Raw genomic sequence first — 13,372 nt, 5'->3', positions numbered from 1 at the left:
GAATTGTATCTTAAAATCATTCTATTCAGGTGGTGATTTTGATTTTATTTTTTTCAAGTCTAGCATGATCTTAGCAGTCCCTCCCTTGAGATCTGCCAGAAACCAACCCTATGTATTAAATGAAAGCAGTTTGTAATCACAGCTGTAAAATGATTTAGAACACTGATCTTGAGTTCAGTTTATTAGTTAATGGCTGCTGAGACCTTGCCAAAAATGAAGCATGGGAAAAGAGCAAAACTACTATTTATATGGTATCTGTCTGTGAAAATCCAAGGTTTCTGTTCTTAAGTCTCAAATTGTAGTTAGTTATAAATCTCTTTAACCACAGAGGCTTCAAAAGTAGAATGAGGTAATAGAATATATGGTTTAAATTTTGTATAATGTGGCTGTGAACAAGCAAGGTGATAAAGAAATATTAGAAAAAGTAGTAAGTATTTACCTCAGTTCCTCCATCTACCCACTTTTCCTCCCATTTCCAGCAATTCAGCAGTTCCCTGTTCAATGAATAATGATTTGCAGACTCATATGCATAGAAGTATAGCTCTTATGTCTGAGTAGTGGCAAAATGATTAGTATATGTGTGTATAAATATGTAATATATATATATAACATAGCTATACAAGAAGATATTGTGGGCAGTACTAGATGGATAGGGTACTCTTTGAAAGCTGTCCTGTGCACACTATTGAATAATGATTAAAGGCAAAGTGTCAGATTTTATTTATATTGACCAGCAAATGCAAAAGGATTAAAGGACAAACAAATGAGTTTCATGCATATGCATAGAGTATAGGATTGCATAAGCCTTATTTCCATAGGAAACCCAGCAAAGAAAGATCTCCACCTTTTCTTTCAATCACTTCCTAACATTTGATAATGTAGATATAATAATGCGCTTATAAGTTGGTTGTTAGATACTTACTGCAACTGGAACTTCTTGGTTGTTATGGGAAGTGTTAGTAATTTGATTTTGAAAGCTTTACTCAAGCAATTGTTAAAATTCCTTCAAAGTATACACAAGATATTTTTGAATCACTATTAATACTTTGCCATGAAAGTGAAGGAAAGAGGAAGCTTTAAGTGTAGACATATCTCTTTTTATTTAGACTAACTGATGCTGTGTTAGTATTTTTATTTGAAGTTTCATTTTAAGTTAATAAACTTTCTATTCAGTACATTGTGGCAGAATATGATCTGTACTTAGCAAAACTAGATGCAGTTGCTGATTTTTTTTTTTCTCCCCTAAAGTACAACTAGAATGCTAAATGATTATCTTTATCATTTTAGATGCTAAATTATTAGCATTATCTTCCTTCTAAAATGAGCTGTTGGAATGCAAAATACTGTCAAATGTGAGAGAAGTCTGGCTGGTGAGCAATCAATGGATTATCTGAAGTATTTGAATTAGTAGGTCACTATTTCTGCTCAATGAACTGAATGATTATCGTTTATTCATGCCTGCTATGAAATGTATGACTGATGATTTATTTGGGAAGATGAATGAAATTAAAGAGATGCTAAATAGGCAAAGTTAACTATGGGAATTTAACTCCAATGCACATTTACTCAGGGTGCCCAAAACCACTAGAATTCTTTTGTTTTTATAAATGGAGTTTAGTTCTTGGAAGGATTATTTAAAAGGTAAGTCACCATTCACAGATGATTTATAGAAACTTCAAAATGGCTGGAGAATCATATACCTATATTGAGAATTAATTATTGTGAGTTTTCATAGCCAGTAAAATGTTTGAATATTGTGTTAAGATGCCATGATTTCTTGAGTTTCGTGTGAAGATTTCAAAAACATTAGTAACACAGAGAGAATGTAGTATATCAAACATGCTTTCTGTATGGAGAAATTCAAAGTTGAGAGAGAAAGAATGGGTGTTTATTTTTAGATTATATTTAAAAGACTAAGAACTTTCAATGTATATTTAAAAAGGCAGAAACTGGGCAGAATTGCTCCAGCCTTTATCAGAAAATTTCTTTATCAGAAAATCCAAAGGCTGAAATTCTTGCTTCATACTATAACACTTATTTGGAATTTTTTTGAATGGTAAGCGATATTAAGATAAATTCAGGCACGGACTTTAGATGATATATATACACATATATAACACATTTTTGTAATTACTAATATAGTAGCACAGCTTTGCCTGTTAACGGCTGTTACTGATTTGTATGAAAGTGTCAGTCCTTTTTTATTTTTGTTCCCAGAACTAAATAGGTATTTTTTGCTAGAAATAATGCACCAATAGTTAAGAATTTGGTGGAAGAAAATGCAGACCATTCCCTAGTCAGCCCCCACTTTCACACAGAAAGATCCTTTCTACTTACACAACCATGTTAACATCACATTTGTCACTGTTTACTGACATATGTTTACTCTAGAAGAAGGCATGTTGGGTAAAAAGTCAAAAGCCTCTGTATTTTAACACTTATTGTGCTGCTCACTTAGTAACAGTTCTAATTTAGTCACTACGCCATGCCACACTTCTGTGCTGCCATTTCCCTGGGTATAAAGGACTTGCTCTGGCTCGTTGTCAGGGACTGTGTGGCTCAACTATCTTGATTGATAAAAGCAATGTATAATCTGCACCATTAGTAAAGTAGAATGCAAAACGCTCAAAGCCCAATAACAAAATTATTTATGCAAAGACTGTTCCATAAGTGGGCAAGCATATTGCAGATTTTTATAAGCTTAGAAGGACTTCCTGCTGTTATTTTAGTTAAGTACTACTTTTATTCTCAAGCATCCTGGTGAAGAGTACAAACTTTCTCACATATAGGTCATCATAGTCTATCCTTAGAAAATAAAATCTCAGTTACGTAATTAAAATATCCATCATCCAGATATGGGAGTATCGGGAGTAATTTCTCTGAGGATACCGCAAAAATAAAATTTGACTATTTCTGAAACACTTCTGATGGATACGGGTGGTTCAGAAAATATTGGTAAATCTAGCTTTGAGCTTCATCTAATGGTTTCAGTGAGTCTACTGTTTAGATTAACATTTTATTTTTAAATTGGATTGTGGGAAAAAGTAGTACATTAAGATAGGGAATTTTGCAGTTTCTTGTGCTTTAGTATTATATCATGGAACAAAATTATATGGAAATGCATTCTATTGAGAGCAGAATTTATTTCTTTGTCTGTCATACATGTACACACAAGAGTGAATAATTTGTAATGTCTTGATATATCTCTCTATATAGACATGCATATTTAGTTCTGTAGTGCTGCAAATATAAAAATATGTAAAAAATAATAAAAAATAGACTTATGAAGAAAATTAGAATGTAAACCTAAGGACAAACAAGCTTTTATATAACAAGTTTCACTGAATTTTTACTTTTGCACAATATTATTCATAGAAACCCAAACCTGCTGATTTACAGAAAAGACCAAGTAAGTTTTAAGTAGGTGGTGGGCTAGTATTTGTTTTGTTTTGCATATGAAGAAACCAATTAATCTTCCACAAAAAAAATCTGTAGGCCATTTAGATTTTTTTCAGAGTTGTTTGAAGTTTGAGTTTTCTCCTCCACTGCATTTAAATCTCATTTCTAATCCCTTAGACCCCTTGATCAATTCCTTAATGACTTGCATTTGTTGCAGACACCTTGGTATTTTTGTTTTTATTTCTGATAAAAAGCCATGTCTAATGCATGAAAATGTGAGTAGATATTAAGAAATCCCAGTGAGTTGACATTATGGAGACTACTTCTAATTTTATCAGAGGAAAAATCTTTCCAGAAAGAGCCACATAATAACAGAATGCTTTCCTCTGATTTCTTTCTTCGTTTAAATACTATTAATGTTCATGTGTTTTGCTGTCATGGCCTCCTAGTAACTGTGATTAGTTTGCAGTAGGATTTTTCTCAGCTTAACTCAGTTCTGATGTGTGAGAAGCTACATGACTAATGATGTGATGTGGGAAGGAAAGCTTGCCCAGCTTGTTGAGGTCATATGACAGATGCATTTTGAGTACGGTCATGCAATGGGATGGTGAAGAGACTATCTGTCCTGCAGGCTGCTGCATGGCTGGCTGGCTGTGAACCTTGTCTTTCAGCAGGAGCTCTCTGAGCTTTTGGAGATCACTGATGCTGCAGGTTTGCCTGCAGCAGGATGACCTTTTCCAAGAAGAAGCTGTTGCCCTCTTTATGCCTGAGGTATCTGAGGCTTACAGTAGGCCAGGAGAAATGAGTCATCTTGTGTCAGAGGGATGAGACATGATAGATCTGTACCACATACAAATTAGGAACAAGGTATTAGCATTGTAGTTTACTTTCCTTTAGTTCAATTGTTAGCTCTAAGGAGAGAGGAGGAACGGAAAGCATGAGGCCAGTTTATCAGTAGCCCTCGACCCAGTAGTGGAAAATCTCTGATCTGTGGTCATTTCTGCTTTGTCTCATTTGAGGAAATGTCCATTTGCCCCAAATCTTTGTACTTCAAAAGTTTTATTTTCCTTTCATGTTCCTTTGATCACTGAATATTAATAGCACAGAATAGCACCATTTCCCCCAAAGATCTTTTTTTTCTTAAAACTTTAAAGTATTTTCTGGAGTAGACTTCCAAAGCAACCAGTTCCCAGTAGGCTGAAAAGCACAGAGGCATACGTCTATAAGACATATGCCTGTATCTAGGATTTATACCTGTAAGTCTTGATTAGTGGCACCTCCTAAAAAGAGTACATTTAGGATTAATTTTGCAGGATTGCCAGTTGGAGCTCCCTCTGTGCTTTAGCTGTAAATTGTGAAATTAATTATGAAAACTGCTGCTTTTGGTAGCTCAATCCTGATTGAGCTGATTGGTCCTTGGTAAAAACTCTGTTCATTGCCAGTGTGTGTTCTGAAATTGATGGTGAGTGTTGTGGCTTCTAAGTGATTGATAGTTGATTGAAATCGTTGTGGTACAAAAATACCAATTGCACAATATGGGACTGGAAGATGAGAATAGGAACATTTTATGTTCCTGTACACTGGTTTTCTTCAAAATTCACATTGTACAACCTGAAGCAGCCCCCCCTCTGTTTGTTTCTTTTTTTTCTTCATCAGCTTGTAAGTGTTCCATACAAATTATATTTTCTGTCTAGCTATTGCTTACTGGCTCCTGGCTTCAACACAAGGCTGATTACAGTGCCAGGAAATGTTCCTAGGTTTTCAGTTCAGTAGTAGCTGAGCAGCATAATTATTTTAGGAGATTAACTTTCATACCAAGAGAGATGGAGCTGATCCAGTCTACGTGTCTACCATAGAGGACTAAGCCAAGCACACGATAGCCGCATCAGACTGCTGCAGTCTCTTAGTAACTGTCATCTACAGATGGCCTCGCCTGACGGGGAATTAAGACGCCGTTCTGTCCCAGCATCCCTTCAGACAAAACTCTGGGACTTACCAGTGCAGGAAAAAAATGAACAGAGGACTTCATTCTTATTTTCTTTTCAGGAGTTTCTTCTGTGCTTGTTTCTTCTTTCCACTCTGAAACACTTCTTATTACTGCCCTATTTTCCACGATTTCTGGTTGAATCGTTCCTTAGCTGTTTGTTGGGTTTCAAGGCGCTGCTTTTTTTTTTTTTTAATTTTGGTTGAGTATGGGGTGTTACAGTGAAGCTATTGTCTATCATGCATAGTCCTGAAATTTAAATCAGCTTTGCAGGTTTGAATTGCACATATATATAGAGAAACAAGTGGTGCTTTGGTCAGCTAATTTTATTTTTAATTCACAGATAGTTGTTTCTAGCATTAAAAAGTTGATTCCTCTAATTGAGAGAGAATTAGCAGGGTATGTATCTTCCAGTGAACAAAACATGGCAGACTGGAACAAAGCCTAGTTTTAGATCCCACTCATGAGGAATGCACTTGTTCAGTGGCATAGGATGTTGATATTCCCTGCTGATTGTGTTCTGGAATATATCTGTTCATCCTGACCTGAAGCATTCCTGCCAGTGGGATTTCCGGAGTCTTACAGTGACTTTGTATACTGTTCTCACCCTTACTGACACTTGTATTTTGGAGTTCTATGCTCCAGTAATACTGCTATTTAAATATTTCTTGATACTCAAGCTGTTCCTAATTCTTATCTTGTAATATGTGTAGTGTAGGGCCTGGCTACACAGGGAAGATGGTGTGAACTGAGATAGAGTAAGAAGTTAAAGCAGAAAAGCTATTCCTCACTGAATGTGTTTGTTTTAATCTATTCATAGTATGGATGTAATACTCACTGCATGGCATAAAAGTGTCCACATGTGAAAATATTATGAAATAGCTACTCCACGCTGCTTCTCCATATGAACAGTTCACTTGTTTGTCTCTCCAGCACAGCTGACAACAAATAATCCTGAAATGTCATGCTTTTCACGTTCTCATGATCCAATTTTCATTCTTTATCATTCTAATGGATCCATAATTGGAGCCAGGAATATCAGAGAGGACTAATTATATTGAAGCCATAAAAATTCTCTTTCAGTGTTTTTTGACCACTTCTCTTTTTCAATCTTTTGATTCCACATCAGTTTAATAAAGTTAATGCTTCTCTTTCTTTTAAATACTTTCTTAAAAATACTATTTGTTGAAGGATTTTGTCTAGAATATTAATTAACTCTGGTCTTTTCTAGCCTTGATGGGAAAAACATCACAAATTTAATTCCTCAAGTGGCACTAACATTGGACACTCTTGGCAGAAATTTACTTCTCAGATGTTTCATTTTTAAATCTGTGCATGTTTCCTTGCATGACCAAAACTGACTGAAGACCCACATACACTTTTGCTCACCTGAGTTCAGTTGATAGCATAATTTTGTTTTAAGAATTTTTCTGTAGTTTGTATCCCACAGATTTCTTCTAGCTGTATAATTGGGAGACATAAATTGTCACACTTGTGTTGATGTCAATTTAGTTGAAAATGAAGTCATGAAGACTTCATAATTTATTCCTGCAGTTTTGTCAGCTCAACAACATTTAGGTCAAAACTAGAAATGTTAAGGAAGCTGCCAGTAATTTGGGGAGTATCCCAAAACATAAGAAAGAAGTTATCTGTAAGAGATGACAGGAAGAACTATTTACCACTCATACAGCCTTTAATGAATTTGAAGTTGTTACTTGATCTCACTAGACCTCTTTTGAAGTTCTACTATGCTCATACTCAATTAAATGCTTCTGTTATCTAAAATATTTTCATATTCATGTCACTAAATATCAATGTAAGAAAAAAATTCATTTTATTAGAAAACATTATGCTGAAATACTTCATACTTTTACCTTTAAACTTGACAAAGTAAAAAAATGGTTTAATTTTCATGCCTTTTTTTGGAAGCATACTCAAGTTTTTTTAAGTGCATTTTAAAAAGAGAACAAATGAAAGGCTGTAATTTAATATAGGCTGTCTTTCATTTCTTACAATGAGTTTAGAAAACTAAAATATTTTTTAGATTACACTGGCAGCAGTGTATGTGAAAACCTCTTAGATTGCTATTCCATCACCAAATAGGTTATCACACTTTGAAAACTGTCTTAATTTGCTGAGGTCAAACATTCTTCATAATATTTTCTTAACAGTTTACATTTTTAAAAGTTTAAACATTTCATTTCATTGCATTTCTCACTAGGCTTAACAGATACAGTTGTATTGCCAAGTTTAAAACTAATAATAGACACATTATTATTACGTACATAGTGAGAGAAAATCTCTTTTAGAATTTAAAAATAGTAATCTTTTTATTTGCTACCAGTAAGTATATTGTTTGGTTATATATTCTTTGTCAAACTGAGCTTTGTTGTTTGCATTAGAATCTCGTCCCTTGTCACTTCCTGTGAAAACCATGCTGAACTCATCTGAAAGCTGCAGAAGTCCTGAAGAAAGAATGAAGGAATTTATTGGAATAGTGTGGAATGCAGTTAAGCGCCTTACACTTCAGGTAAGATGAAAAGGAAGTGAAAAAGCCTATGTCTTTCCAAACTTTATAATACTTTTTATGCATCCGAGTGCTTTTTATTAGAGGGTTTTTTAAAGGAGCTCCCAAGTTTTATTGTCTTATTCCAGTAGTTTCAAAGTCTTAGAGAATGAAAAATAAAATATAGAGTTTTGGTAAATTAAGCGAAGAATGCTTTGGTTTTAGAATATTAGTTTTTGAAGCACTTTTTTATATCTAAGGGGAAGATCCTTAAAAAAATTATATGAAGAAAAAAAGCTTGTCACACTTTTCTCTATTATAAACATAGCTATACACTTTTTTAATGCATATTTAGATTTGCAGAATACCTTCCTTTTTTAAAATATTAGAGGAAAGTGTGTATGATAAATACTTTCTTGGGGTGTGTGATACAGTATGATATTATACAGTGATGGCTCAACTGCTTGCTTGTCTACTTTTTCATAAAGGACAAGTAGATGACCACTTGGATTAAACAATTTCATCCTATACTGCTCTGGATTGTGATCGCTCACGAGTAAAAGCATTTTCATGTAGCAGTATATATGCATGCTATTCACAAAAAAGGCTATGTTGGAAGTCCAGTGTTAAGATTGATCAAACACTAGATGGCTTAGAAATGCTAGAATTAGGACTCCCTTCTTTCAAGTATCTATCAAGTGACTGCTTAGAAATTACCCTAACTTAAAAGTATAGTCTGTGTCTTTTGAACAGTACATTCTATGAGATTGGTATTTTATGGTACACCAGCATACAGTAACAAAACTGGTTTTGTGTTAAAATATAATTAAAAAAAATACACACACCCACCCAATTTCTGATGAAAAGTATTCATTGAATGCCTGTTCTTCTTCATATCAAGAATTTATAACAGGCTCATCCTGGATCCTGTGTCTGTTTTACTCCTCTTTCATGCAGAAAGTAGTGTCGGTTCAAAATATTAGAAAGGCTGAAAGTTTAAGTTTTACCTGAGCAAGAACTTCAGGCTTGTGACTTGATTGCAGAACATACTCAAGTTGAAGAGATGCTTTTTATTAACTCTGTTTAGTTTTCAGCTCTTTCGTCATAGTTTCATGGGTATTTTGCTTTTTTTTCTTTCTTTCTTAATGGTGTCACCACTAGAGATTAAAATGGCTAGATAAGGGAACTCAGGAGAGATAATTTATAAGGTCTCTGAAGGAAGCAGTGTATTTTTGTTATGTGTCTGGGTGGTACCTAGCACGATGACACTCCCTATATGAATGATGCTTATAGTTTAAGTCATAATAAAAATAATAATATAATACTGAGGATGGTGAAGAACTGGATCCTTTATGAATGGGGAAAATGGAATTGGGATGAATATATTCTGCTCTTACATTTTCCAAGATACGCTTTGTTACATGAACAACCAGCAAAGTGAATTTGTTTCAAAGAATGGGTAAGATACTGACCAGCTAAAAATCAAAATGTTATCAAATAGAAAAAAAAAGTTGTGTTCAAACTAGGGTTTTATTTTTGTGGAGATAAAATCTGATGGTAGTGATAGGCACATGTTTTCTCAGAGAGTAATTTCTAAGTATATCTCTGCTCTAACGTAATACACTCATGGATTAGAGCTAATACTGGCAGGGATTTTTTTTGTATTAGATGCTCTTTCTAGATTTATTTACTAATTACAGGGGGTTTTGGTAAGGTACTCATAGTTTGAATTTTCATCCTTTTGAATATGAATTTATATTTTTAGTTTTTATCTATGTTGAAATTAAATGGCCCTATGAATTCATACAACAGCTTACACAGTTTTGATATGTTTTATCCTTATGGTTTGATCATACTTGGTAAAGTATATGCTAATATCTTGCCAGAAGTACATTACATGATACCAGTGAAAAGTTTCAACAGACTCCAAGGAAACACCACAGAAGTCCCAAGAATATGCTTCCAAACAAATATACAGTAGTCCTTAGTTAAATATGAAGTATTTATAGATATACTCACTGTTCATTTCATTATTGCTAGTAGTCCCTATGTGTATTTTATTTAAATATATTTTCCAAGACACAAATGTGTATATATATGTATCTTTTTTGCTTCAATACCAGCCTAAATGGGAAAGCTGAAATTTGTGCATGGCAATGTATAGAGGATAATATGATAAAGGTTATGACTCTGTTTTTCAATCCAAGTACAGTATGATACATTTATTTTATTAAACATAATATACTATGCATTTTATTAAACACATAAATATATTTATATGTTAAATTCGTACAGATCTTCTGTATTTTATTATCATTTGGCATGAACAAGGCAAATTTCTAGAATATTTTGGTGAAGTGCTGGAGCACTTAGACTAAGGTTTTTTTTCTGTTCTCATGTTCCTGGATCTTTTATTAACATGATTGTAGAACAGAAAAGTCTGTAGTTGTCATCAGATAAAACAGTACTTCATAACTTAAAATCATCAAAGGATTATTCTTTTAGTGGAAGTTTGAGTAAGTAAATGTGTTTGGAACCAAAGTAACTGGAAAGTTTATTTTGGATCCAAAGCTGGTACTTGCTTAGCCCTAGCCCTGGCTTGCTCATGATAGAATATTGCATGAAGATTTTGTGCATTGGAGTTGGGGTAAGCTATTAGTATTTAAGTGAAAAGACTTTCATACTTAACTATAAAAAGTTGTTTTTATTATTTAGTTGTTGTAAGATTTTATATGCAGCCTTGAAGTCTTTTTGGCAGTTACGCTATGTAGGAGGGTAATACTCACTTTTCATGTGTTCTTCATAGTAATATAAACACAATTATTTTTAATTGGTTGTTAATGCTGAATTCCAGTGAGAACAATGAAGGATCTGTATTAAAAGCAAATGAATTAATGAGTAATGTTGCAGTGAATGCCAACTAAATAAGAGTGTAATTATTACATATAAAACTTAGCCAGATATTCCACATACCTTTAAATATCCGAGATTATTTGAAAAAATGAGTCCGTTTCCTGAAATTATTGAAAATAATATTTTCTTTAAAGCATATAATTTTTACAAAATGTTAGTCAAAGTGAAACATTGATTGAAAGAACAGAAACGTAAGGATGAGATTGACTAGAGTTCCTGTTCTTTGAACAGTGGTCTTTATTCACGGATCAGGAAGAGATTCTGTGACTTGTAACTTAGCAGTTACAGCTATCAGCAGTTATTTGGCAGTTATGAGATAGGATGATTTCTTAAGTCGGTTACTTACCACAAACTAACAAAAAATGAAATTTTCCATAACTAAATAAAAACTTTTGAAAATCAAGCTTTCTTAGAAAAGAATAGGAATATCATGTAGTGCTAAAACATTGTGTTTCAAATGGTCACAGAAAATGCAGCTGGTCCCTGTTATACTCATTTTTATGTACAGGTAGCCTGTGCTCTTAGTTCTCTTACTCATGTACTCTGCTTTCCATTTATATTATTTTTACTTTTTTGTCTAACTTCAAGACATGAATTTCTGACCTGCCTTCTAAAATTCTAACAGTTTGTGTCTGACTCAGCTCCAGATGGTCTAATTAAGTCAAGCTAATGTGGATGTCAGAGGCTGAGGTATGGTCTTACATTAATGACCACACCAGAACCCCTACATGAGATATGCAACGGTGGTTCTTTGCAGTTTTGGAAGTCATTGTGAGATGGCTCTGCCAAGAGTATATGATGGGTGTCGATTAGTGTGAAGAGCTGCCACTGCCAGGAGACACCCTTATGTGAGTGTCACCTTGTGGGTCATCTTCAATGCCTCTAAATGATTTATATAGCTATAAGTTGTGAGATAGGGAAGGGAATCTCCTCACGGTATCACTATCATGAAAGGCTGTAAAGACTTTTGTACAGCCTGTCCCTCTTTGTTGCACTTGTGCAGGACAGTTATGGCATGTCACCTGTTTTGTTTCACTCCCACCCACCCTCCTCAGTTAGAAAGACGTAAGATATTTTGCAGTGTATATTTGACTGTTGTCTCTATTGAGCAACATTCTCTTTTTATAAAACATGAATTTAAAATACTTCATTTAGTCCAGTAACTTAATATTTTCCTTTTTAGACAACAGAGTCTTTAAGTCATTGCACTTTTTTTAGTCTTATATATTAGTAAAAGCTTAGATAAATATGCTTTGTGTAGATTTTTAGCAGTGGAAGGGAGAATACTGCTTACTTCATTGGTTTATCATTAGTGTGCATTACTTAGCACGTATAGGCCTTGACATAATAGAATGAAAATAAGGGGTGATTCTGTTTCAAGAATTTGTAATAATTCCTTCTCTTTAACACATGAATGTGTTCAGTATTGGCAAAGAACACGTTGCTACCAAAACTGAAATAAGATCCTTGAAACAGAAAGGATGTTGCCATGGAAAAATGAAGTAACACTCAGTGCAGCTGCGACGCATTAATGAATAGGATATTTTTTTAAAAGATCATTTGTGTTTGGTGTGGCTTGGAGGGTCCCAACCAGATGGTTTCCATGAACAGTATCTGACCCCCAGCTTGAGGACTTCTTACTGGCAGATTACTTCATTTTCTTTCCCTTGGATTGTCAGATCCTTACATTAATGCACGATTTACTGCTGCAGATTTATATTCAGTTACATAAATCAGTCACATTTTACATTAAATTCACAATTTTAGACACACAGTTTAACAGTTATTTAAAAAGTGTAAAAAGATTTATATGATAGCTTTAATATATGCTATTGATGTAGTTTAATTTTAAGAATTTGGATTACATATATTTTAAAGCACTTTCCAATTGGTGAAGCAATATGTAGTGCACATTCTCACTTTTGTCCAGCATATAATTCCATCATTTTGGGTGCACTCTTCCATTCCTTCACTGGAACTTGTTGTTAGACAGATCTCCAGATTCTGTGAGATAAATATACCAAATTCCATTGAAGTTGGTTGTGTGTAAGCTGACTCTGCCTCTGAGAAGTTAAACAGGTGAAATTCAATTTTACACTTACTGAGCCTTTGTGCATCCAAGTTGGCAGTTTCTTATGTAATTACAATAATTGCATGATTTGCCATAAAATGTGGAATTTTGCCATATATTCATTGTGCTGTCCTTTGAAATCCTGCAGTAATGTTTTTTCAAAATTCATTTATTCATATAAAACTTTAAATGAAACACAAATAAACCATATCTGTAAGCAGATCTGTAGTATTACATGTGGAGTGCCTGATGCTATCATGTAAACCCCACCAAAATTCATGCTCCAACTCCCATTCAGTTTGGAAATGAATGGCAAAGTAGCTGTCTATGTAAACAGGCATTTCCCTCAGGCATTTGGAGGAATAAAACTGTTGTGATTCCACTTCAGTATTCTTGATACAGCAAAGTAAAATAAACCAAAAATAATCTGAATAATTTGTCTTTAGTACAAAGCTGTACTGCACTGTATTAAGTGTAAAATTAAGTGTAAAAACTCTAC

At 33.9% G+C, this 13,372-nt stretch overlaps 1 protein-coding gene across 2 annotated transcripts in view; it reads left to right on the top strand.

Moving 5' to 3' along the window:
* The window catches only part of VPS13B (vacuolar protein sorting 13 homolog B), a 482,028-nt gene that overhangs the window by 230,034 nt on the left and 238,622 nt on the right, over window positions 1-13,372 (top strand). For both annotated transcript variants that reach the window (XM_074898647.1, XM_074898646.1), the window contains exon 22: window positions 7,786-7,913. In XM_074898647.1, coding sequence (XP_074754748.1) covers window positions 7,786-7,913 — 128 coding nt within the window. The remainder of the gene's footprint in view (window positions 1-7,785; window positions 7,914-13,372) is intronic.

Source organism: Athene noctua, chromosome 2 (assembly GCF_965140245.1).
Source record: "Athene noctua chromosome 2, bAthNoc1.hap1.1, whole genome shotgun sequence".
NCBI classification, from domain to species: domain Eukaryota; kingdom Metazoa; phylum Chordata; class Aves; order Strigiformes; family Strigidae; genus Athene; species Athene noctua.
Note: the sequence above shows the minus strand (reverse complement) of the source record. Positions and strands in the feature narration are given on the sequence as shown.